General features: G+C 38.9%; 1 protein-coding gene across 4 annotated transcripts in view; it reads left to right on the top strand.

The window, feature by feature from the left end:
• Positions 1 to 25,676, top strand: part of NXPE3 (neurexophilin and PC-esterase domain family member 3) — a 40,032-nt gene extending 14,356 nt beyond the window's left edge. For 3 of the 4 annotated variants that reach the window (XM_036746899.1, XM_036746898.1, XM_036746897.1), the window contains 4 exons: positions 3,979 to 4,733; positions 6,155 to 6,228; positions 18,842 to 19,048; positions 25,044 to 25,676. In XM_036746899.1, coding sequence (XP_036602794.1) covers positions 3,979 to 4,733; positions 6,155 to 6,228; positions 18,842 to 19,048; positions 25,044 to 25,594 — 1,587 coding nt within the window. In that variant the 3' untranslated portion in view covers positions 25,595 to 25,676. The remainder of the gene's footprint in view (positions 1 to 3,978; positions 4,734 to 6,154; positions 6,229 to 18,841; positions 19,049 to 25,043) is intronic. The other variant, XM_036746900.1, reaches the window with a different exon arrangement.
• Positions 25,677 to 27,818: the final 2,142 nt, after the last annotated feature.

Below are 27,818 nucleotides of genomic sequence, written 5' to 3'. Positions count from 1 at the left end.
AGTCAGTAATAGATCTGGGATTTGAACCCAGGAACTCTTACTATGGATCCACTAATTTAATAATGTTATGGTAAAACCTCAGTTATAGAGAATCCTACTATCTCAGGGCTCAGTTAACCGTAATTGTTATTCTGCATGCATAAAAAATCCAGAAAAGGCAAATAATAAGAAAATAAATACCAAGGATTTATTCTAAAATGCTACTTCTAGGCTATGTCCTGGTCTCAAAACATATTTATTCCAACTTCCTACACCTTCTCTAGCCATGTAGTGAGAATTTACATATAGAATGATGCCCATGAAGCACTGTATGATCCTCAGTCAATGACAAAATTTTAAAAACCAGTTAAAAGAAGTAGGGTATGATAAAAAGCCCACCAGAATGTCTTTGGGAAAGGAAGAATACATTGGTAGGCAGATCAACCTCCTTAGCAACCCTAGCTATTGTGGTCCCCAGGTAGGAAGTGGCCCCAGGCTAAATGGTCAGAGCAGGGGTTCTCAACCTGAGGTCCACAAATTTATTTTAAAACTCTTGACAGCTTATTTCAATATAATTGATTTCCTTCATAATCTTATTATTTTATTTTATTCATTTAAAAATACTATTCTGAGATGGGATCCATAGATCTTGCCATACTGCCAAAAGAGTCCATAACACAAAAAAGGTTAAGAGTCCTAACCCTAGGGCTAGAGTCTTTCTGGGGAGAGTGAAAGGACTGACTAGGGTGAGGAGAAGGAAGGTGATGAGAAAGCCTTTGCCAAATTTTCCTTAGAGGAATAAAGTTTATGCTACTGAACAGATGTCATCATCAGTAGATTCAGATGGCTTGCACCTAAGGGAATTCCCTAAGAATAGCTAGCTTGCTTGAAGGACCATTTACTACAGTGCTGTCAGAGTGTTTTGGAAATGTCCAGAGAAACAGATGTGCCATATCATTCTTTTTTTGTTTGTTTTGTTAAATTCACATTTTTTTTAAAGCTAGAAAGGAACATGGAAATGCTTTGTTAATCCTGATGACAGTATTTGCTAAGCCTCTGGAATGTACATTAAATAAAATCTGTAATCATCCTGAAAACAGTTGAATTGAGCATTGGATGGGGGTGGGTGGGAGTTGATAAGTGTCTTTTTTTAATTAATAAATTCTGTCAGAGAAATCTGATAGGATAAAAATGAATAGAAAATAGTGTTTTTTGTAAGACTGTGGAAAGCATTTTTCTTTTCAGAATGAGGTTAGCTTGGCCAAGATATGAACAGTGTCACTCATGGGAGGCTCCTGGAATTTCAACTGTAAAGGCAACTGGTAAACAGGATAGCTCCCTACCACCTTTTACCCACCCGTCTCCCCTATTTTCTGTACTCAGCAAGTGAGATTCCATAAAGGGACTTTATCCAAGTGGCTTCTGTAAGCCAACATGACCTAGTAAAACAAAAATCATAGAATTCCATTAAAAGAATTATAGACCATCAGGGCTGGAGGAGGTCTCAAAGCTCATTTAGCCTGATAGCTAAATTGCAAGTCCACTTCCTAATATGTCTGACATGTGATCATTTCATTTCTGCTTGAACACATCCTATGATGGGGTTACTTTTCTCCTGAGACAACTTACTACAGTTTTAGACAGTTCTATTTGCTAGGAGGTTGGTTTTTAGACCAATGCCGAGTATAATTTACATTCTGGGTCACACATTAGACTTAAAATGGGGGGATGGGAGCCCAGGTCTTCCTAACTCCAGGCCCAATACACTAGCCATCCCAGTGCTCATCAAGGTGAGAGTAATGAAGTGTCACAACGTTATGTTATTTGGGGCAGGGCAGGGCAGCTTTGATATGCTGTATTTTAGCCCGGTGAAGTGTTAAAATAAATTTCTAAAAGTTACATATAATTTTTCTAGACAGGAAGGAAACTATTGCAAGAGAACTTAAATTTCTCAACAAATTATTTCACTCTCCCTGCAAAAAACAGAATCCTATTTCAGTGACCCACATTATCAAGAATATTATACACACACACACACACACATTTTTTTTTTACTATGAATGATATTTCTCTCCTAGAGCATCTAAGAAATGCTATTTTATAGCAATATACAGTCTTTGCAGTACTTTCTTTCCTCTGAAAAAATACACCTGCCTCCTCCTCACTTTGGGGTATCAGGTGGTGTTTTTTCCCTTATTGCAGGAGACTACTTCCATTTACCTGAGCTACTGATATTCCTCTTTTTGGCCTAAATTACCTACTAGTTCTATTTTGGTTTATTTGGTCCTTGAACTCCCAGGGGACCATCTCGAGACTGCCCTCAAAAGAAGAAAACCTTTATAGTATCCTTAGTTTGGGCTCTCCAGGGAACCTCTGGGCCTTGGGACAGTGTGTGACACTGCCTTTTTGGACAAGAGGGCATTTATTTGGTGTCTGTGGGTTTATACCTAAATTTAAATTTTTTCCAAGACTCAGATAGCTGGCTAGCTATGACTGCTTAAGTCAACAGGCTAGGTTTTCTCCAGGAGTGAGTAACCACCTTGGAGGCATTATCATAGGAGGATACCTTTTAGAAATCCAGAGAATTATTTATTATGTCCAAAGGACATTGATCATAAATTATCAAAACATGTCTATTGAATTAATGGGTGACAAAATTGAATACAAGATTTAAAATACCTTGAAAAACTATCTGTGGAGCAGCTAGATGGTGTAGTGAGTAGAGCACTGGCTTGGAGTCAGGAGGACCTGAGTTCAAATCCAGCCTCAGACACTTAACACGCTTACTAGCTGTTTGACCCTGGGCAAGTCACTTAACCCCAATTGCCCTGCCTTCCCCCCTCCAAAAAAGGAAAAAAAAACATTTGTACTATAAAAAGAGAATTTCTAAGAAAGATAGCTAATATTTCCTACAAAATCAGATAATAGTGTTTTCTGGGAAATAAGACTATGGAATTATAGATTTTAGAATTAGAATGTACCTTAGAAGTCATTGAATCTAACTCCCTCTTTATACAATGAGGAAACTGAGGTAAAGAGAGGTGAAGTACTTGGCCAGGGTCATATAGCTACTGAGCATCTGAGGTAGGTTTTGAACCCAGGTCTTCTTCACTCCAAGTCCAATGCCGTATTCATGCTGTTTCTCTTTTGATTATAATCATTTAGCTTCTAGATGTATTTATGAAAGATTATTAATGATAATAATATTCACATTGGAATGTAAAGACCTTGGTATTAGCTAGGGCTCTGTCACTCTGAAAAACTGTGTGAGAGGGCAAGTTGGGTTATGATTAACTAATCATTTACCTCTGATGTCACAGACAGGGATCTAGGAAGTAGTGGCCAAGGGATGGCTCCCTGCTGTTGATCAAGGGACATGGAAGTTTATAGTATAGAAAATTGTAATTAGAGCAGAGATAGTCTTTCACAAGAAAAGTGAGGCCAGGAAAAAAAAGTACCAGGGTTTGCATTTGATCAGAACAAGCTCTGCATTCCCTTTATGAGAGAAGTAATTCCTAAGCAGCAAAAAACTAAACTGTATGTCGATAAAACATCAAATCATAGATCACAACTGAAAATGACCCTGGTAGGTTTAAAGCACCATGGCATATATAGTTAGTAACACAGGATTTGGAATGAGATGACCTAGGTTTAAATGCCACTTCTGTCATTTATTACCTCTATAACCTTGAACAAGTCATTTAACCTCTGTTTCAACTTTCTCTTATTCTACAGATGTCCAGTATAAGGGTGGTAGCAGATATTCCATTCCTTTTCTCCCATCTTGAATTAATAGTAATATATTAGCTATCCTCATAAAACATAAACTCAGGGGACACCTTTTATTCAAACCAACAACCGTCTTTTTAAACACGATAGTTTTTTTCCAAAAATTCATTAATATTACTTTAAAATTTAACCTCCACAATGTTAGAGGTTTACTTGACTGAATAGAAGGAAATTTTTTTTTGTTTTGTTTCTTTGTGTTTTGCTCTTTAGCACTTGGATCATGACAGCATTGTAGCTACCGTCATTGATAGCAGTGGGCAGGAGAGTTCCCCTCAAGCAACAGGAGTTGGCAGAAAGCCATACTGCGGCTATGAACATCAAACCTTGTCTAAGAGGGAGCGTTTGGAAGAGGACTCTTTGTTGGCAGCCTTGCAGAGCCATGAGCCATATACGGATTTGGTCCCGTTTGTGAAGAGCACTGACCCCTCCTCTAGCTATTTTGTGATATTGAACTCTGGAGCATTCTTCAAGGTGGGAAGCCAGCTTGAGGTGCTAGTTCAAGTACAGGATTTCCAAGGGAGGCCCAAAAAGTATGGTGGAGACTACTTACAGGCCAGAATCCACTCACCCAAACTGCAGGCTGGTGCAGTGGGGAGAGTTGTAGACTACCAAAATGGATTCTACAAAGTTTTTTTTACTTTGCTTTGGCCAGGCAAGGTGACCGTGTCTATAGTTCTGGTTCACCCTAGTGAAGCAGTCCAAGTCCTTCAGCATCTACAGGAGGTGAGGCCAGATAGGGTCTATTTTAAAAGTCTCTTCCGGTCAGGGAGGATTTCAGAGACCACCATATGCAATGTATGTCTACCAGGAAACCTTCCTGTGTGTAACTTCACAGATCTCTACACTGGGGAGCCCTGGTTTTGTTTCCAACCGAAAAAGCTCCCTTGTAGCAGCAGAATCAACCATTACAAAGGAGGGTACCTCAAGGGTCTTCTAACTACTGCAGAGAGTGCTTTCTTCCAAAGGTATGTGGTATAAATCAGAGTAATCGCTTCTGATTTGGGCCAGTTCTTCATAAATCTACCCTTTCCATCCTTTGCTATTAGAATTGATTATTAATATATTATTACATGAATATAGTAATAATTATTAGTAATAACTATTAATAATAGTTTTCCTGCTATGGTTACGTTTTCTTTGAATCTTACCATATATAGCTTAAAATAAAAGGTAAGCATGGAGGAGCATCCAGATTTATAGTTGTCACTATATACATACACACATATGTACACACATGTATACGAATATGTACATATGCATATCTATATATATGTGCTTTACATATGTGTATTATCTATTTGCATAAAAATTAAGTGGATCCTGGTAAATCCATTTGCTGTTTTTTTGTCACTATATATACCTCCTGCTTTGATATTTGTCCTTACAAAAATAATGTCTGCAGAGCATATTGATATTGATTTTTGCTAAGAGATAGGTGAATATTCCTTCATCCTCCCTTCATTGTTTAAGGGTGGGAAGGGAGAAGGAAGATTGACTTTGGTGGTAGCTGGAGAAAGCTATTCACTAAAATAAAATCACACTTACTTAAGAAAAAATAGAGTTGCATTTTACTCCTGTCAGCTTCTTTTTTAAAATTAAATTTTCTTTTTTTCTAATCATCAGGCATTAATTTTCTGTCCCTTCCGCCTCACCCCTACTGAAAAAAATGGAAAACAATACCTTGTAACAAATATGCAAAACAAATTCCTGCTAGCTGCTAAGATATATAGTGTCTCATTCTATGATGATGTAAAGTTGATAGGGAGAGCGATACTCATAGGATCATGGATTGGGAACTAGATGGATACTTAGGGATCATCTAGTTCCCTCTTCCTTCCCATTTTGCAGATGAGAAACTGAGGCCCACATTGCTTAAGAGACTTGGCTGAAATCACAGATATTAAATCACAAAGATGGAATTTGACGCCAGGTCCTTTGATTCCAAAACTATTATCCTTTCAATTATATCTCTCCATGTAAATTAAAAAACTGTTTTTGCAGCTTGAAAATTGAATTAAATATTTCTAAAAGACTGCTTGGCTTTATGTACTGTGTGATGGGAAAGCACATGGAAAACTTGATCATTATAATAGTTATTGCTGGAAACAAGTGGGCTTTAATCTTGGGTTCAAATCCCTGGTGTGAAAAGTGCTTTCTTTATCTGACTGTGGGCAAATTATTTTTTAAATGCATCCTAAAAACTAGCTGATTATTGAGAACAGTGTATTACTTTGAGCTTTGTTTTAATATTTCATTTGTAAGTTTATTTGAAAGTAAATTAGGTTCTATGAATTCATATCCATACTTTTGCAATTGAAGATAAGCAACTGGAAAAAAACAAATGTTTGCCATTCTCAGCTCATAATTATTTCTTTTCCTCTTCAAGTGATGTCAATATCAAAATGCCAATTCACTCCAGTGGACCTGATTGGGTGACTGTGATTCCCCTAGGAATAAAAGGTAAAGAAGGAATGAGTCCAGTGACACTACTTTTAATTGTTAAATTGAACGCAGAAAATGGAATATGTATTTTTAATTTAACTTACTTGGGGCTCTTTTTTCACTGCTGTTAAAACTTTTTTCCCTCTGTTAATTTGTTTGTTCCCTGGGCACAAATAAAGATACAAATGAAGATACTGAAAGAGCATTTAGGATTAAACAGAACAAACCAGTTTAGGGTAAACTCCTGGGTTTTGTTTTCTCTATTTATATGAAAGTAACTTAATTTCTTCTGTTCCACATGAGCATCTGAAGGTGCTCATGAGATATGTGGGAGAATGGAAATTTTCCAAGGAAAAGTGGTATCTAAAATGTGAGTATTAACTAGTGAAAGAAAAATAACCCCAAAGACGCTAACAAATTAAATGTGTTAATGCAAAATAGATATTATTAGTTGTAGAGACTTTGAAGAGGAATGCATGGATATTATCCAGGGAGCTTCCATATATATTAGAAGTGGCAAACTTCATTGTGCAAGAGGACAAATGAGTAATAGTATCGTGCACGATATCACATGTAACAAGGATCCTCAGCCGTTTCTTCCTCCCGCCCCAACCTTCTGAGCATATCAATTTATTTAGTAATGTATTCCAGTTGTCCAACAAACTGGGGCCAGACTTCTTCAGCTTAGTCCTTGACCCCAAATTCAGTGAGGAGTAAGACTTTTATAAATTAAAAACAATCAAATAGAGCCAATTAATTAAAAGGAAACAATATAACATTAGGTAATCTGACTTCTAACTGGATGAAAGATTGGAGACTTTCCAAGTTTGAAGGGGGAGAGTGAACAGGTACGGTTCTCTGAATTCAGAACAGGTTTGTCCCACTACCCAAGTATCCGTAAATATTCAAGTGAACATGGAAACAATAACTGATTGATTGGCAGGGGCCAGTTTTCAGATAAGATCTATGGGTTGCTCTCAGCTGTTTACTAATGAGTAGCAACTTTTGGCTTGTTGGAAAATTATTATACATCAATGTATGCTCTGTTGAAAAAGGAGTTATTCAAATAAAACTTACCATTAATGAGAATCGGTTAGTATTCTTCTTTGGGGTGGGGGGGACTGGTGTGCGAAGGACTCAGGAAATCCAGATCCAGTCTGTCTTAGATGAGAGCTTAATTGGGATCTTGAAAAAGTGATTAGTGATTGGCATGGCATTAATGAAGCTCCTTGGAAAAGGCCATTGGAGAACAACATTTCTCTCTTCTCACACTTGGTATCTTTGCTCAGAGGGTTCAGCCTAATCTCTCCCCTCATTAAGATGCTTTCTTCGTCTTATTTCCCTTGAATGCTGTTCACTTCCCACATGATATGATTAATGACAGATCCTTCAAATGCCTTCTCTAACAGGGTTCTTCAGTGTTTCCCCTCACTAATAGGATCTCTAACAGTCCCCTCTCTCAAAGACCTTCCCTGCCTCAGACTCACTCACTAATTGGGTTTCTTGTCCTCCTGCTTACAGGACTTCCCTAACACACACACACACACACACACACACACACACACGCACGCACGCACGCACGCACGCACACACGCACACACGCATGCACGCACGCGGTATGCAGACCCCTTGTCTCACTTCTTTGACTGTCTCCATCCCCTCTTTCACCTTCTCCTTCCAGCAGTACCTAGCTTGTAAGTGTTTTTTGGAAACATCTTCTCCTTGCTACTTTCCAGAGAAGTTCCAAAATGAGACGGCATTGCCTAACAGTCATGCATACTTACTGTTCTCTCCACCACGTACTCTATAAAATAAAGCAGTCAAATTAGAGGTTTCCTAAGATCTCTTCCAGCTCTGATTTCCTATGATTATATGAGTAAGCTCTCTGCTCTCTTTAGTTTGAAACAGACTGCCATCTTTCCTTGATTTCCTTTGTGAGGAAAGCCCCTGAGAGGAGTCTAAATATTGGAATGATTTGATGTTTTATGATAGGAATATCTATAGGTTTCCGACACTGAGTCTACCATGTATTTGAAGTATTAGGAGGGATAGAAATGATCTCAAGAACTGGTGAAGATGATAGTGGGAATTTTGAGAAGGAACCAAACCCTGGATGAGGATAAATAGGAAAGTTTTGTAAAGGAGAAGTTGATAGTAAATATAAACAGAGCGAGCAAGTGCAAAGTATAAGCACTGCATTATAATAGTAAATTTTAGCATGAAGGAGCTTGATTGGGATTACCTGCATGACATATGTTCTACTGACCACCAGGGAGCACTGTAGCTCAAACTAAGGTATACTTACAAAGTAGTGATTTTGAAGACACTAACAATCTAGCATAGTGTTTCTAGGATCACAACTTTTTTTTATAGCCACATCTTTCACGTTTGGCCTTAACCTTTGGGCACACCTAATGTTCCCCTCAAGGTAGATCAGGATGACTAGCCACAGTCTGGAGTTGTTCCAAGAAAGGCCCCAGAATACAGGGTCATAAGATCCTAGAATACTGTAACTGGGAAGGAACATTAGAGTGGGCCTTTTTCCTTTCACAGCTGTGGAAATTCAGATGGGTTACTTGCCTACACAATTAGTGGTGGAGGAGGGATTAACAGTCAGTTTTCCTTGAGGCAGCTAGGTGGTACAGTGGATAGAATGCTGGGACTTCTAGTAAGGAAGACCTGAGTTCATATTTAGCCTCAGGCAGTACTAGCTGTGTGACCTTGGGCAAGTCACTTAACCTTTGCCTCAGTTTCTTCATCCGTAAACTGGGAATCATAATAGTTTCTACTTTGAAGAGTTGTTGTGAGGATCAAATGAGATCGTTTGTAAAGTGCTTGGCACAGTTCCTGGCATATGGTGCATACTTAATAAATAAGTATTGTTCCCTCCCCTGCAAGTCCAATGCTCTTGCTACACTGCCTGTCAAAGGTTTCTGTGGAGTGTCTGATCTTCAGCATGGGGTGGGGGCCTGCATTTAATTCAATTCAGTTCGAATTTACAAAGTACTTGCTATGTGCTCTGGGCAAGGTAATGTACTAGGCATTAGGACAGTGATTCCTAAAAGATGTGCCACAAAAACCCCTCTCCAGAAGACTTCCACGTTCCTCAGCCTCCACCCCACCCCACCCTGAGCTGAAATTTGCTGCCTGCTTTTCCTGGCCTGGTGTTGGAAAGTTCACCATTGCAGCTTTATCCCCAGAGGGTTCTCCTGCCAACTTAAATATTAAATGTGCCACAATTCTTCATGGAAAGAATGTTGTGCCACATACAAAAGAAGTTTGAGAACTACTGTGCTTGGGAAACAAAGACAAAATGAAAGACAGTCCTTGTCCCCAGTGAGCTTACATTCTATTGGGAGGGTACAAGTTTTTGTTTTTCAGTTGTATCTGACTCTTCGTGACCCCATTTGGGATTTTCTTGGCAAAGATTCTGGAGTAGTTTGCCATTTCCTTTTCCATCTCATTTTGCAGATGATGAAACTGAGGCATATAGGGTTAAGTGACTTGCCCAGGGTCACACAGCTAGAAGTGTCTAAGGCCAGATTTGAACTCATGAAGATGAGTCTTTCTGTCTTCAGGCCTGGCACTCTATCCACTGTGCCACCTAGCTGCCCCATATAACTTTTATCCAGGTAAATAAATACATTGTAGTTTGAGAGGGGAAGAGAGCACTAAGTCCTCAAGAGGACTCAGACTGAATCTGTACATCCATAGCTAGATTTTGATCAAGAAACGATTTAAACTTGTCATAACACTAGTAATAACTGAGGCCAGAAACTCCTGAGTGCAAATCCTCCCTCTGACATATATTGGCTGTGAGACCTTGGGCAAACAGATTAAGTCCTCAGTACCTCAGACAATTCTCTGAGACTACAGTGTTGCAAAGAAAGTGTTGCTTTGCACGGGTAAAGAGAGTTCCTCTGTAAATTTAGAGCTATGTTTATTGATTTAATGATTGATTCAGTGTTTCAATCTTCCAGGTAACTAAACACCAAAAAAGGAAAAGCAGGAATGATAATCATATATTAACTATGTGCCAAACTGCTTTGTGGTTTTCTTAGTAATTCATGTTAAATAGGAAGTCTTTCCCCCATTAGCTTGTATTCTGGGATCTATAAAACTCTTCAGTTATTTTTTGGGGGGGTCTTGTTTATCTAGTCTGTTTCACTGATCAAGTTTTGTACTTTTTGCCAGTACCAGATAGTCCAAATTCTTTTCCATAGGTTTCGCCCATGCAGTCATCCTTTGGTTCCTAGAATTTTTCTTGTGAATACATCTGTTTCATTTACAGTGCTATTCTTTTTAGTTATTCTGTTCCTTGGAAATACTATGTATCCTTCCAGAGCCGTATTCCAGTCCTGGGGTCCAGGCTTACCAAATTTCAGTGAACATCGAGGTTAAACTTGTCTTCTTTAATTAAGATCTTGGTCTCATTCCTAGCTCTTTTCTTGAATTTTGTCTTCTGGTATTTACTGACCATCTTTGCTGCTATTCTTCTTTTTATGTTATAGTAATTGTTTGATATTGACATTGGCAAATATATAGGCAGTTTCCTTCCACCTATCTTTTCACCTTAAAGTCCTTTTGCTTGGATGTGCAAGACTCCAGGTAAATACATTTTTGACTAGCCCATATTAATTATACATGTAAAGTGCTTTACAAACCCTTAAAGTATTACATAAATTCTAGCTATTATTATATAATCCACTCATTTTGCAAATGAGGAAACTGAGTCTGGGAGAGGTTAAGTGAATTTGCCAGCTGCAGCATCAGTGGTCAAAAGCCTATCATTGCCATTCTTAAGCCATGCTCCATGGATCCAAATCCTATTCTCAGCCACCATCATCTTAGCCAGCTACTTATTTCCTGAATCTGAATTACTCTTAGGAAGCCCCTTGTTTTCCCTTGGTAGCAGTGATGAATACACACCACCAGTGCCCCTTAGATCTGTAGATTTCAGTCCAGGATTTCATATTCCTTACCAATGGTTCCTAGGTTCCTTTTGGTATGATCACCGTGATCTTTCTCTTGTATCACCAGAAACATGTATTGCCCAGTTTAGCAAGTGTTGGGAGGTTCTCTGTCATCTATTAGATACATGCCCTGGAAAGATAGCATCCTCTCTATTATTAGTGCAATAGCTACTCTTTGCACCTCTCAACACCAGCAAGAAAAGCCACGGGCAGCTAGGTGGTACAGTGGATAGAGTGCCAGGCTTCAAGTCAGTAAGATTCATTTTCCTGAGTTCAAATCTGACCTCAGACACTTATTAGCTGCGTGAGTCCAGACAAGTCATTTAACCCTGTTTGCCTCAGTTTCCTCATTTGTAAAATGAGCTGGAGAAGGAAATGACAGATCACTCCAGTATCTTTGCCAAGAAAATCCCAAATGGGTCACAAAGAGTCAGACATAACTGAAGAACAACTTAACAACAAACCCCTTCAGTGGGTACCTTCCACCATCCCTACTTATCTTTTATTCTTTTGACCCTTATTGGTTGATTTCTGTGGATTATATGAGGATGGTTTGACTCTTAAGTAGCAGTTTCCTCTTCAGAGTATTCAATTCCTCAAGAAGAGCCTCAGATATTACTTAGATTTTTGTGTTTAATTGTCCCTCTTAGCTTTTTCTTCCTTGTTAAATTTTCTACCTTCCTACTTCATGACATAGATCAGGATTTCCTTCTGCTTGTTTAGCTTGTCTTTCCTTCTTTGCTTTTACTCTGTTTATGTCTATTTTCTTGACTTTCCCAAGGAAAATTTCCCAAGTTAATTTGCTCAACTGTTTTTGATTGGCAGTTAGCAACTTTCTGTCCACGAACTAGTGCAAAGACATTGTGATCCATTGGTCTTGGGAACTGATGGGATACAGGCCATCCATGAAAAGGATTCATTCTTTTTTTTTTCTTAAATTTATTTATTTAACATATTTAGTTTTCAGCATTGATTTTCACAAGAGTTTGAATTACAAATTTTCTCCCCATTTCTACCCTCCCCCCCACTCCGAGAAGGCGTATATTCTGGTTGCTCTGTGCCCCAGTCAGCCCTCCCTTCTGTCACCCCACTCCCCTCCCATCCCCTTTTTCCTTCCTTACTTGTAGGGCAAGATAAATTTCTACACCCCATTGCCTGTGTATCTTACTTTTTACTTGCATGCAAATTTTTTTTTTTTGTTTTTTGGACGTCTGTTTTTAAAAACTTTGAGTTCCAAATTCTCCCCCCTCCTCCCTTCCCACCCACCCTCCCCAGGAAGTCAAGAAATTCAACATAGGCCACATGTGTATCATTGTGTATAACCCTTCCACAATACTCATGTTGTGAAAGACTAACTATATTTTGCTCCTTCCCAACCCATCCTGCTTTATTGAATTTTCTCCCTTGACCCTGTCCCCTTTCGAAAGTGTTTGTTTTTGATTACCTCTACCCCCATCTGCCCTCCCCTCCATCATCACCCCCCCTTTTTTATCTTCCTCCCTCTTCTTTCCTGTGGGGTAAGATACCCAATTGGGTATGTATGGTATTCCCTCCTCAGGCCAAATCTGATGAGAGCAAGGTTCACTCATTCCCCCCTCACCTGCCCTCTCCCCTCCTCCCACAGAACTGCTTCCTCTTGCCACCTTTATGGGAGATAATCCACCCCATTCTATCTCTCCCTGTCTCCCTCTCTCAGTATGTTCCTCTCTCATCCCTTAATTTGATTTTATTTCTTTTAGATATCTTCCCTTCATCTTCAACTCACCCTGTGTCTGCTCTCTCTCTCTCTTTTATGTATATATATGTATATATATATATACACATAGATATATACATACATACACATTCACTTACATATATACATAAACATATGTATATATATATACGTATTCCATTCAGCTACCCTAATACTGAGGTCTCATGAATCATACATGTCATCTTTCCATGTAGGAATGTAAACAAAACAGTTCAACTTTAGTCGGTCCCTTGCAATTTCTGTTTCTTAATTACCTTTTCATGCTTCTCTTGATTCTTGTGTTTGTAAGTCAGATTTTCCATTCAGTTCTGGTCTTTTCACTGAGAAAGCTTGAAAGTCCGCTATTTTATTGAAAGTCAATATTTTGCCTTGGAGCATGATACTCAGTTTTGCTGGGTAGGTGATTCTTGGTTTTAATCCTAACTCCATTGACCTCCGGAATATCGTATTCCAAGCCCTTCGATTTCTTAATGTAGAAGCTGCCAGATCTTGGGTTATTCTGGTTGTGTTTCCACAATACTCAAATTGTTTCTTTCTGGCTGCTTGCAGTATTTTCTCCTTGATCTGGGAGCTCTGGAATTTGGCGACAATATTCCTAGGAGATTTCTTTTTGGGATCTATTTGAGGAGGCGATCTGTGGATTCTTTCAATTTCTATTTTGCCCTGTGGCTCTAGAATATCAGGGCAGTTCTCCTTGATAATTTCTTGAAAGATCATATCTAGGCTCTTTTTTTGATCATGGCTTTCAGGTAATCCAATAATTTTTAAATTATCTCTCCTGGATCTATTTTCCAGGTCAGTGGTTTTTCCAATGAGATATTTCACATTGTCTTCCATTTTTTCATTCCTTTGGTTCTGTTTTATAATGTCTCGATTTCTCATAAAGTCACTAGCTTCCACTTGCTCCAATCTAATTTTTAAAGTAGTATTTTCTTCAGTGGTCTTTTGAACCTCCTTTTCCATTTAGGTAATTCTGCCTTTCAAGGCATTCTTCTCCTCATTGGCTTTTTGGAGCTCTTTTGCCATTTGATTTAGTCTATTTTTTAAGGTGTTGTTTTCTTCAGTGTATTTTTCAGTATTTTTTTTGGGTCTCCTTTAGCAATTCATTGATTTGTTTTTCATGGTTTTCTTGCATCCTTCTCATTTCTCTTCCCAATTTTTCCTCTACTTCTCTAACTTGCTTTTCCAACTCCTTTTTGAGCTCTTCCATGGCCTGGGACCAGTTCATGTTTTTCTTGGAGGCTTTTGGTGTAGGCTCTTGCACTTTGTTGACTTCTTCTGGCTGTATGTTTTGATCTTCTTTGTCACCAAAGAAAGAATGCAAAGTCTGAGACTGAATCTGGGTGCGTTTTCTCTGCCTGGCCATATTCCCAACCAACTAACTTGACCCTTGAGTTTTTCAGCAGGGTATGACTGCTTGTAGACTAAAGAGTTCTATGTTCCACGTTTGGGGGGAATGTGTCAGCTCTGCCACACCAGCACTGCTCCTTCCCCAAGATCTCCCAACCCGAACTGGGCTTAGATCTTCAGCATGCTGTGCACTCCTGCTCTGATCTGCCACTTAATTCCTCCCACCAGGTGGGCCTGGGGCCCGAAACAACAACTGTAGCTGCCCCACCTCTGCTGCCCCCGGGGCTGGTAGCTGAACCTCGAACACCTTCCACTCCCATAGCTTTTCCCACTAACCTTCTGTGCTGTCTTTGGTGTTTGTGGGTTGAGAAGTCTGGTAACTGCCGCAGCTCACTGATTCAGGGTGGTAGGGCACATTCCGCCCAGCTCCTGGTCTGGTTGGTCCGCGCCGCTCACACTGGGCTCTTCTCCGATCCCCTCCCGGCTCCCAGCTCCGTGTGGGATAGACCTCACCCAGAGACCATCCAGGCTGTCCTGGGCTGGAGCCCTGCTTCCCTCTGCCGTTTTGTGGGTTCTGCCATTGTAGAATTGGTTCAGAGCCATTTTTCATAGGTTTTTGGAGGGATTCGGCAGGGAGGTCATGCTAGTCCCTGCTTTCCAGCCGCCATCTTGGCCAGGATTCATTCTAATGTCTCTTCCAGTTACAGTATTCCAAGATCCTTTGATTCTGTCTTCTGGATCCTTCTTGGAACAACTCTAGACTGTGGCTAGATATCCTGACTCACCTTGAGGGGCACGTTACATGTGCTGTAAGGTTAAGGCAAAATGTGAATGAGATAGAGGGAAGAGGGCATGAAAGAAAGGGAGACAGTATTATATCAATTTTGTTTTCTACCATGTTTTATTACAAATTACAGTATATATATATATATATTTATGTATAAGTCTATATAGACATACACACATATATATGCCTATATGTACATGCACATGGAAACTCTTAAAGCACACTCAATTTCTTGCTGCTTCTCTCTTTTAAAAACATTAAGAAGCCATATTTTCTCAGTTTTCCTTTAAAGTCTTTGGTCCCACCAGAATAGAAAACCTTTTTTCAATACTTAATTGATATCTTCATCTGAAGGTTTTTTTTTTGATATTCTTTTTAAATCGCTTTCTAAAAGGAAAATAAATCATAGTTCAAGGAGGAACTTTATTCTCCCTCAAGACAGAATTGTTATATGTCCTTCATTCTTACAGAGGACCAGGTAACATTAAGACAAGGACTGGGGCAGCTAGATGACTTGGTGGTTAGAGCTCTGGGCCTGGATTCAGGAAGACCTAAGTTCAAATCTAGCCACTTATCAGCTGTGTGACCCTGGGCAAGTTGCTTAACCTCTCTTTGCCTTAATCTACTGGAGAAGGAAATGGCAAATCACTCCAGTATCTTTGCCAAGAAAACTTTGTGAACAGTGTGGTCCACAGAGTCCCAAAGAGTGGGACATATCAGAACAACAACAAGGACTGGAAGGCCTTGATTAATCCACTTAAAATATGTAATCTAGTGAGTGGTGGACCTGATTTAGGCTTTACACCCTGTACTGGAATAAAATGAGACACTCCTACATCGTCCAAGAGTTAACAAAAGAAGGTTTACGTAGCTATAGCATAGAAAGGATATCCAATAAAGATATCCCAGCACTTAGCTGGTAGATATCCCTCTTCTCCCATTGGAAACAGATCATCTGATCAGCAGCGCAAGGTGTTTCTTGGGACTTCAGTCCAACGTGGCCCTTTTCTATGTCTTAAATGATTAGGAAGATGTGTTAATTTAGTCAGTGGCTCCAGAAAGCTGTATGAAGGGAGGTATAGCTTATGCCTTAACACCTCCCATCCCCAATCAAGTTTCAGGTTGGGAGGTGGGGTAGATACCAGCCCAACCCATGTTGGCAGAGGAGGTGAGGAGGACCCATGGTATACAGTGGTCCTAGCACTACTTGCTTCCCTTTATCCATGTCTTGACCAGGTTGCAGAGATAATTCTCCAGGATGCACCCAAAGTTGTCACTTTTGTGACAAAACCGTTGCTTGGATTTTGTCTTCATGCTTAATCTTGATAGTGAAATTTATCTTTGTTCTTGAACCTTAAAAATGGTAATTTAAAAATGGTTTGGGTAGAGAGTTTAAAAAAAACAAAACAAAACCCATAGCTTTTTAAAGGCAAGATGAACCTCTTTCCCTTTTGATTTTTATCCCTCTAAGCACAGATACTAAGAATTAATTTCTTAAATTTTATTTTATATTCAAATCTGCATTCTCTTTCTCCCCTCTCTGTACTGTTGAGAAAGCAAGAAAAACAAGACCTATTATGAGCATGTATAGTCAAGTAAAACAGATTTTCATATTGGCCATGTCCAAAAAAAGTCTCATTCTGCACATCTAATTAATTTAGTTAATATGTTTGCCTCTGGGAAAATATGCTTGAAATGCAGAATACTGATTTTTTCTTCCACAAAATACATTTATCTATATTTCAGTTATATTATGTGTTAAATAGGATTTTGTGGGATAGCTTGGGAACCCAACCGTTAGTTAAAACCTTGTTCTTTTGGGCAACTAGGTGGCTTAGTGGATAGAGCACTGGGTCTGGAGTCAGAAGGTCCTGAGTTTGAATTAGACTTTGGGTACTTGTTAGCTGTATGATCCTGAGCGAGTCACTTAACCCTGATTGCATCAAAAACTTTACTCTGGGAAATTTCCCCCTGAGTTCTAAGCAGCTGACTTACAAATGAATCACAGCCTAATTATAGTTTGACTGATACAATGATGTTGCATCCAGAATATGGCTCCTGCATCAGATGACCATTGGGGGGCGATGTAGGCATATGTTTTCACTTTTCTGTTATTGTCACATCCCTTAAGAATGAGTGTCATGTACAGTAATTGAATTGATTTGCTTGACTTACTTCTGAGAGTAAATATAATTAACATTGAATTGAAATAATTACTGTTTCCAATGTGAAATGCAGTATTCTTAAAAATAATGCATCTGATATATAACAGAAGAGTAAGCCTTGTTCCTGAATAATGCCTGTAGTTAACCTGTATGGAACCTTAGTGCCTTAGAGATGTACATTTAGATTCTGAGTCCATGAAAAATTGTGACATGTCTAAGGAGGATGTTTAACTCTATACCTGGCACATGGGACATTTTTAGCTAAAGTTCTTTGGAAAGGATGAGAAACAGAAGCGGATGATACCAGGAGCTCTAGATAATAGTTTAGCAGTTATACATTTGTTTCTATGAAAGAAGATATATTTACATTTTATTTGCCGACTTTTAAGAATTTGGATTTCAAACACTAGACAGTGGGTGGACATTCAGTGTGTTTTTAAATGTCGAACTCAGATTCTGGAAGGGAGTGATGTAAAAGAATTCAAAATTGCCCATTAAAAAACACAACTATTTGGATGAGTAATATAAGCAATCAAGTGTAAACCTGCAACAAAAATCCAAGAGAAATTGTTTTCAAAGTACTTTGAAATTTATCCTATTCACACTCTCCTTCAGTCACCTGAAGCTAGAAACTTACTTGGTTCTAGTTAGGAAAAATTTTCTGAAGGAGGATAGTTGATCTGGACCTCAAGGGATGAGTAGGATATAGATAGAGGAAGGAGAAAGGATGTTACATAAAGCTGGATGAGCAAAGAGAGGAAAGCATGGGATATATATGGCGAGGGCATGAGTTGTTCAGCTTCTCTGGAACATAGAGTATTTGAAGAGAAGTACAATGAAATTAGGTTGTAAAGACAATCTGAGGATAGATTGTGGAGGGTTTTGAATCTCGGTCTGAGGAGTTTGATGTATATTTGTTGGACAATGGAGGGTCTTTGAATGGTTTTGAGCAGTGGAGTGATATGATCCCTCTTGTCCATCAGAAGGACCAATATGTAAGGTGCGTGTGGTATAGATTAGATTTAGGCTGGACTGGAAGCATATAGACTAGATAAGAGACCATTGATCTCTGGAGCTAGAGAGGCTACATATGTATAAAACATTGAACAACAGACGGGCTATGAGAGACATCTCTATGCCCTCATCACTGGTGTACTATGGTCTAGTTATATTTTTTTTCTGTGATTCAGCTTCTCTATTTATAAAGTGCCTGTGTAAGGTGGCATCTGCCCCTGGTGAGAAGTGAAACAGTGCTTGTCAAGTGTTTTGAATCTGATGCTTATATTCACATAATTGCTTCTTTTGATCTTCTTCCATTTCCTTCAACCATAATGAGAATGTACATACTGAGAGGAAAAATTCAGCTGCTTTTATCTTCCTTTCTCCCCAGAGCATCATCACCTTCACACCTGTAAGAACAATACTTGTGTGCAGTACAGAGCCTTCTGTGTGTCATTGGTCAAAGTAAGGGGGAATTCTTTTAGGTGTTAGAGCAGGAATAAAAAGTTACATGTATATCGCTACATTTATGTCATCACCCTGGGAATTTTCTTGTTCTGGTGTCTAGGAGATTTTCAACGATTTTCTTTTGTCTTTCCAGAAGCAAGTGACACTGAACCCTCTCAAAGCATGGAAAACTTTCCTTCTGGTTATTATTACAAAAACCAGTGGAGGCCTAGAAAGTTCAAGATGCACCAGTTTAATGAACCTGACAACATTACAGAATGCTTACAGGGAAAAATGATCTATTTATTTGGTGACTCTACCATAAGACAGTGGTTTGACTATCTGATCACATTTGTTCCAGGTTGGTACTTTGGTTTTTCTAACGAATTCTTCTGATATATAGGGAATAATTGTACATATACCCAGGTGTTTAGGGGTAGGGTGGGGAAAGCACCCGGCCTTCTCTCCTCACTAGAGAGGAAGGGAACTGTGGCTACAGAATGTTGTGCATGCTGTCAGAAGAGATTGATGTCTTAGGTCTTAGTTGGTATTGCTTAACTGATTTGATACAGGAGAAGGTTCTTGGGGTGAGAGGGGGAGAAGAGAATATTGGGAAGTGATTGTGATATAAAAACAAAAGGCATCAATAAAATGTTTAAAAAAACAGACAGTAGTTGGCAGCTATCTAGTCTTAGTTCAAGGAAAAATATTTGGCAGCTGATGTTACAAGGGGAAAATACAATGATTTGCAGGGAACTGTGGGTTTGCAGAGAACTCAGAGACTCAGAGAATATGGTCTCTGAGTCAGAGACCAGGGTTCTGATTCTAACTCTGCCACTAACTAAATCTGTGACCTTGAAAAAGTCAATTTCTTCCTCTTTTAAGTGAGGAGATGAAACGAAAACGTTATAAGAGTAATGATAGTTCCTCACATGCATATAGTTCTCCATTGGATATAAATGCTTTTCTCATAACAACTGTGGTGGGGAGGACTGGGGGGAGGGTTGGTTAGGAGCCTACTTCTGGTGCAGTGGACTCCTCCGACCCAGAGCTTTTAATCAAACAGCTCTTTTACTAAAATCAGTCCAGTACCCTCAGGTAGAAGGAATTTTCAAGGTGCTTTTAAAAACAGTCCAATAGTTAAAAACTAATAAAAACCACTGACAAGAAAGTTTAAAAAAAAAGCAGTCATTAAGGAGGTTCCCTGGGGGTCTCAGTAGCTTTTCACCAAAGTCTCAAAAACCCCTTTGACACTTCTATTGCCCAAAGGGCACACAGCTAGGTGTTAGATCAATCCACCTGGAAGCAAAGTTATGCCCAGTTGTCCCAGGTCTGCAGTCACAACTTTCTTGCTCACAACATTGCTGTCCAGTGTTGTGAGAGTGTGGAGGGTTAACTTATACCTACCCAATTTCTTCCCCACAACAATAACCCTGTGAGGTAGTCAGGGCATTTTCCTCATTTTACAAGAGAAGAAACTGAGGCATAGAAATGTTATATGATTCATGCATGGTCATAGCTGGTAAATGGCGGTCAGGATAGGAACTTAAACTTTCCAGCTGCATGTCCTGTGCCCTTACTTCTGTACTCCATTGCCTCTCAGATGATCTCTTGGTCCAAGTTTGTGTGATTCGATTATGCAAAAGGTTGGCATCTTCTAGACCTTTGGTTTACATCTTTACCTGGGAAGCAAGTAGGGAAAAGGATTGACATTAGATTTGTGAGCTTCGTGAGGGCAGGGATTGTCTTTTGACTCTTTTTGTATCCCAGTCCTTAGCATAGTGCCTGGTGCATAGTAGGTGCTTAATAAATGTTTATTGATTGATTGGCATAGTTTCGTGGTGGAAGTGATATAGTAAAGCTCCCAGCATGGCCCACCACCGCCATGTTGTCTTTTTCAACTGCCCTAATGCTGTAGATCAGCTAGCGAGAGGACTAACATGTACTAGAGGAATCTTTCTGACCTCTGCACTCTACTAAAAGCCCCAGAGCATCTATCCAGGATCAGGACTAAACACAGTAACTTTTTTTTTTATTTGCCAGCCACATGTTTTTTTTTACTTCTTGCTTCATGGTGCTTTGGGTGAGTGGAAACCATGCCCTCCATTAAGTAAAATGCTAAATGGTTTAGGAGAGCTCTGTGTGTAGAGAATGAATATGGGGATAGATTGGGGGTATTGTGAATTCCAAGGTTAGTTATGAACCTCTTTCTAGTCTGATTGCATATGGTCATCACTTAATTTATTGCATCAGAATGCTTATTAAAAGAAGCATACTCTCTGTTGCTTGGGGGGGAAAAGCTGCAATTACTAATTTATTTTTGCAAAGGGAAGGAAGAAGTAGATGCTACCATAAAAGGAGAAAGAAACTCAGGCTTTCTTTTTTTTTTTTTTACAGTGATAGAGCCTAGTCTAGTTTCAGTGAGCACAAAATCGAGAGTTCAGAGCTGGGGAAAACAGTGTGATTCCTCCCTGTTTTCCCTCCCACACATTCATTTGCTTAATCAATCACTAATCACTTTTCCATCTGTCTTTTCCACTCCACTGGTACCATCAGAGATCAGCCTTTCAGTCTCACTTGAATTGTTGCAAGTCTCCTAAGTGGTTTCCCTGTCTCCTGTCTCATCTTTCTCTAATCCATTTACACACAGATTTCTGGGCACAAGGGCTGTGGGGTTGAAGAGGGTGAAGGGAATAAGCATTTATATAGGACCTACTATATTGCACTTACTGTGCGCCAGGCACTATGCTAAGCACTTTACAAATATTATCGCATATTATCCTCACAATAACCCTGGAAGGTAGGTGCTATAAAATAATAGCATTTTTACAGTTGAAGAAACTAAGTCAAAGAGAGGTTAAGTAACTCTTCTAGGGTCACATAGCTAGTAAGTATCTGAAGTCAGATTTCTGTCTCCAGGTCTAGAGCTTGATCTGTGTCACCTAGCTGCCCAAATGACACTTGGTGCAGGAGCACTATCATTACTCCACTGCTTATCAGCCTTCAGCGGCTCCCCATTACTTAGCAGATATATAGCAGAATCCTTTACCTTATATTCTATACTTTTCACAATCTGGCTGTGACCTGTTATTTCAGACTTAACTCTTAGAAACTCTAGGCCTCTGGACAGCTAAGTAGCAACAGTGCACAGAGCGCCAGGCCTGGAGTCAGGAAGACTCATCTTCCTGAGTTCAAATCTGGCCTCAGACATTTACTAGCTGTGTGACCCTGGGCAAGTCACTTAACCCTGTTTGCCTCAGTTTCCTCATCTGTAAAATGAGCTGGAGAAGGAAATGGCAAACCACTCAGTCTTTTTGCCAAGAAAACCCCAAATGGGGTCACAGAGAGTCGGACATGACTGAAATGACTGAACAACAACAAGGCTCTAGGCTCCTACCATCTTTCTAAGACATTCCATGTTTTCCCACCTCTGCTCATCCTGTTCTCTACCTGTGGAATTCCCTACCTGCTTCCTCATTTCTGTCTGTTGGCAGCTTACCCGTACTTCGAAGCCCAGCCCAAATGCCTTCTCCTCAGTGAGGCTTTTTTCTGATTTACAGAGCTGATTGCATTTTCTCCAATACCTGATCTCAAAACACCTTGTAAAAACTTCATATTTTAATTTGTTTTAAATTTAACTGTGCCACGTGTCTCAGCTCTGTGTGATAGATTATCGTAATTATCAGGATAATAAATAGGTTATCCTATGGAGGCCCATATGATCACAGATCCAAAGCTGGAAGAAATCTGAGATTAGTACAGCAACTTACTTTTGCAGATGAGAAAACAGAGGCCCAGGGAAGTAGTTAAGTGACTTGTCCAAAGTAACACGGGTTAAAAAAGCTTTGAAGGTAGCATTTGAACCCAGGTGCCTTGGTTTCAGAGCCAGTATTTGTTCTGCTATTCCACAGCATCTTCTTTGGCAAGTGTATTTCTCCCCACTACCTAGCATAGGCACTATTTGTCGAATGATTGAAAACATGAATCAAAACCACCAAGAAACATTAACTATCTGCACTGGAAGTTAGCTTATAGTACAGATGCCAGGTACTGAACAAAGTAGATTGTCATAGCCCAGGCCTGGTAGAAGGTTATGGCTATTTAGCCTTTAACTTTCTTCCAAAACTGGTTGGTCTTTTCTTTGACCACTGAAAGGCATCAGAACTGTCTTGATTGGTTTCGTGTTCTATAGACACCAATTGTTATCGAAGTAAAACGTAATCCGGGTAATCAGACATGATCCATTCAGAAGGAAGACTGGGATTTATTAGTTTTGGAGGAGTTCAACTTTTATTCCGTTTAAGTGTGGCTGGAAGGTAAATAGTAACGAATTAGGTGGGAGGATTAGGAGAGGCCAAGGATTGCCCAAGACAAGATTTTCTAAACTAATTTGGCGGCAGAACACTGTTGGGCTTGAAATTGACTTAATAAATATTGATCCAGGAGACTGAGAGTACGGAAGATTCCACAAATCAAATGGGGTGGCTGGCTAATTTTGAAAGCATAATAGAGGAAATGAAGTCTATTTTCAATGACCATCCCCCCTTCAATTGATGTAGGTACTAAATATTGTTATTATGGACCCCTTCTTAAATGCATTAAACAAAATACCTAGGATTACAAAGGAAAGCAACTGTATTGAAATACAGTTATTGAAATATATTAAAACAATGAGAAAGTCACAGACCCTAGACTAAGAACTCCTGTGTGTAGGTGTTCAGAGGAGGAGTATTATGACATTGCTGAGGGCTGGGAAAATCTGAGGTTTTAAAGAGGAGGTAGTATGTGAGCTGGACTATTACTAAAGGGTAGGGTTTAGATAAGGAGACTGGAAGGAGGAAAATATTTCTTTTAGCTTGAGAGTTGCTAGTCTTTTTGCACCTGCTTGAGAGACAGATTTCCCTTTAGGGAAATTGACCAGGCCATAGGATGAAACCAACAGATGAAAGATGTGTCATTGCTTCCTTGCTCCATTTTCTTTTTTCTTTATTAGTCTTTTGTTTTTATATCCCTTTCATTTTTGAATAGAACCTTCCCCCCAGCACCCAGCAAGCCAGCCCTTATAACAAAGAATAAAAGAGAAAGAGAAAAAAAAGCAGTTCAGCACAACCCATCAGACATTGACCATGTCTACCAGTATATGCAGTAGTCCATACCCATAGTCCCTTACCTTTGCAGTGAAGGGAAGGAGGTCCATTTTCTCAACTGTTCTCTAGGGCCAAGCTTATCAGGTACAGTTGGGTAGTATTCATTTTCATTGTTCTTTCCATTTACATGATTGTAATCATTCTTTGTCTTATTTTTCTGGCTCTGTTTATTCCACTTCATATCTCCCTTTGCTTCTCTGAATTCATCATGTTCATTATATTTTATGACAGTAATATTCCATTACATTAATGTACCATGATTTGTTTAGTCATTCTCCAGTTTATACTTTCCTCCATTTTCAGTTCAATGAGCAGTTCCTTAGCATTTATTGTGTGCCCAGCACTAATTCTCTGTCCTTGTGCCTCTGTTGATTATTTCCAGTTTGTCCTGTACATTCATCTTGTGTGCATGTTGTTTCCCCCATTATATTGTGAGCATCTTGAAAGCAGGGATTGTTCCTTGCCTGTTTTTGTTTCCCTAGTGCTTAGCATGGCACCTAGAACATAGCAGGCTCTTAATAAATGCTCGTTGACTATCTGACTTACAAAGTTTTCATTTTGCTTCTTGGGACAATAAAATGAAAGTACCAGGCTGGTTTTCTTGAATACAGTAACCACCAAATACAGCAAGATTTCTTGGTCTGGTGGACAATGTTACACTGAAATGAGGTTTTTTTTTTTCCCTCTAAGGAGGAGCCATGGATGCAGAAAACCTCAGTGGTCACATTTCCAGCAACTGAACTTTTTTTTTTAAAGCAAGTTCAGTCCTCAACTATGCTAGAGTAATAAGGTAATAGCATAATAAATTTAGAACTGTAAGGGACCTCAGAGATTTATTGATGATGCCAGCCCACTAATTTTTTTTTACATATAAGGAAACTGAGGCTCATGGAAGTCACATGACTCACCTAAGGTAATAAGTAATAAGTGGCAGAACTGGTATTTCAAAGCAGGCTGTTTCACTCCAAATTAAATATTCTTTCAACTATACCAGTCAGGTGAAGTGTTTCCTCTTTCCATTTCCTTTGTAAATAAATGCATACTATTTAAACAAATCCTTCCTATTTACATTTTAGAGGTTCCTAGCTGATAACTTTTGTTTTGCTTTTATTTAGATAGATGTTCTTTGATTCCTTTAGGTCAGTGGGGTAAGAGAGAAAAGTCTTCTATTTTTGTCGTTGAACATCTTTATGCAAATATATGTTTCAGATTTGGTGGAGTTTAACCTTGGCAGTCCTAAAAATGTGGGCCCCTACCTCGCAGTGGACTTGAAACACAACATTTTGCTGCGGTACCGCTGTCATGGACCTCCCATCCGATTCACTACTGTCTTAAGCAACGAGCTACACTATGTGGCCAATGAACTGAACAGGATTGTGGGAGGGAGGAGCACCGTGGTGGCCATAGCCATATGGTCTCACTTCAGCACCTTTCCCTTAGAAGTTTACATCCGGCGGTTGAGGAACATTCGTCGGGCAGTTATCCGACTCCTAGACCGGAGCCCAAAGACTGTGGTAGTTATCCGAACAGCCAATGTCCAGGAACTGGGGCCTGAGGTTAGCCTTTTCAACAGTGACTGGTTCTCCTTTCAGCTTGACACCATTCTAAGGAAGATGTTCTCTGGTGTAGGCGTGTACTTAGTGGATGCCTGGGAGATGACACTCGCCCACTACCTGCCACACAAACTGCATCCAGATGTAGTAATTGTCAAGAACCAGCTTGACATGTTCTTGTCTTTTGTGTGTCCAGCAAAAACTTAGCTTTGCCCTTTGGGGAGTCTTTCTAGGGGGATTGTTTGCATTAAATCGTGTGAAAAATGTTTTGTACTTGTCTTCATATAGTTCCTGGATTTGTCTGGCAGGTAGACTTTCAAGTATTTTATATTGTCTACGGTTATTTTAAATGGAATTTCTCTTTCTATCTCTTACTTAAGAACTTTGTTGGTAATATATAGAAATGCTGATGATTTATGTGGGTTTATTTATGTCCTGCAACTTTGCTAAAGTTGTTAGTTGTTTCAAGTAATTTTTTAGTTGATTCTCTAGGATTCTTTAAGTATATCATCATGTCATCTGCAAAGGGTGACAGTTTTGTTTCCTCGCTGTTTATTTTAATTCCTTCATTTTATTTTTCTTCTCATTGTTAAAGCTAACATTTCCATCACACTATTGAATAATAGAAGTGATAATGGGCATCCTTGTTTCACCCCTGATCTTATTGGGAAGGCTTGTAGCTTATCCTTATTACAGATAATGCTTACTGATGGTTTTGAATAGATACTACTTATCATTTTAAGGAAACCTCCATTTATGCCTATGATCTCTAGTGTTTCTATTGAGATTATCATATAATTTCTATTGGTTTTGTTATTGACATGGTCAATTATGCCGATAGTTTTCCTAATATTGAACCAGCCCTGCATTCCTGGTATAAATCCCACCTGGTCATAGTGTATGATCCTGGTGATATATTGCTGTAATCTCCTTGCTCATATTTTATTTAAAACTTTTGCATCAATATTCATTAGGGAAATTGGCCTATAGTTTTCCTTCTCTGTTCTTGCTCTTGCAGGCTTAGGTATCAGCACCATATCTGTGTCCTAAGAGGAATTTGGTAGGGCTCTGCCTATTTTCCCAAATAGTTTATATGGTATTGGAATTAATTGTTTTAAATGTTTGGTAAAATTTGCTTGTAAATCCATCTGACCCCAGGGATTTTTTCTTAGGGTTCATTGATGATTTGTTCAATTTCTTTTTCTAAAATGGAGTTAAGTATTCTATTTCCTCTTCTGTTAATCTGCACAATTTACATTTTTTAAAAAATTCATACATTTCACTTAGATTGTCAGATTTATTGGCATACGATTTGGCAAAAATAGCTCCTCGTTACTGCTTTAATTTTCTCTTTGGTGGTGAAGTCACTTTTTTTTCATTTTTGATGCTGATTTGGTTTTCTTCTTCTTTTTTTTTTTAAAAATTGGCCAAAGGTTTATCTTTTTTATTGTTGTTTTCCTTAAAATTACATCTTAATTTTATTTATTGGTTCAGTGGTTTCATTTAGTTCATTTCAATTAGTTCAATATTTTCAGTTTTATTACTCTCACCTTTGGTTTTCAGGACTTCCAATTTGTTGTTTAATTAAGTATTTAAAATTTTTTTCTAGTTTTTTTAAAGTTGCATGCCAAATTCATTGATCTGCTCTTTCTCTATTTTATTGAGAAATATAAATTTTCCCCTAAGTACTGTCTTGGCTGCATCCCATAAATTTGGTATATTGTCTCATTATTGTCATTCTCTTTGATGAAATTATTGATTGTTTCTATGATTTGTTTTTGACCCACTCAAAGTTTATTTAGTTTCCAATTAATTTTTAATCTGTCTTTCCATGGCCCTTTGTTAAATATAATTTTTATTGCATCATGACCTGAAAAGAATGCAGTTAATAATTCTGTCTTTCTGCATTTGATTATGAAGTTTCGTGTCCTAGTACATGGTCATTTTTTTGTGTAGGTGCCATGTACCACTGAGAAAAATGTATATTCATTTCTATCCCCATTCAGATTTCTCTAGTGGTCTATCATATCTAACTTTTCTAAAATTCTATGCCCCTCCTTAACTTCCTTCTCATTTAATTTTTGGTTAGACTTATTAGTTCTGAGAGGGTAAAGTTGAGGTCCCCCACTAGTATAGTGTTTCTGTCTATTTTCTCCTGTAACTCATTTAACTTCTCCTTTAGAAATTTGGATGTTATACCATTTGGTGCATATATATTTAGTATTGTTATTAATACATTGTCTATGGTACCTTTTAGCAAGATGTAATTTCTTTCTTTGTCTCTTTTAATTAGACCTATTTTTGCTTTTGCTTTGTCTGAGATCATGATTGCTACTCCTCCTTTTTTTACTTCAGCTGAAGCATAATATATTCTGCTCCACCCTTTTGCCTTTATTCTGTGTGTGTCTCTCTGCTTCCGATGTGTTTCTTG

This window comes from Trichosurus vulpecula, chromosome 2 (assembly GCF_011100635.1).
Source record: "Trichosurus vulpecula isolate mTriVul1 chromosome 2, mTriVul1.pri, whole genome shotgun sequence".
Classification (NCBI taxonomy): Eukaryota; Metazoa; Chordata; class Mammalia; order Diprotodontia; family Phalangeridae; genus Trichosurus; species Trichosurus vulpecula.
The sequence above is the reverse complement of the archived record's forward strand: the minus strand, read 5'-3'. Positions and strand labels throughout refer to the sequence as shown.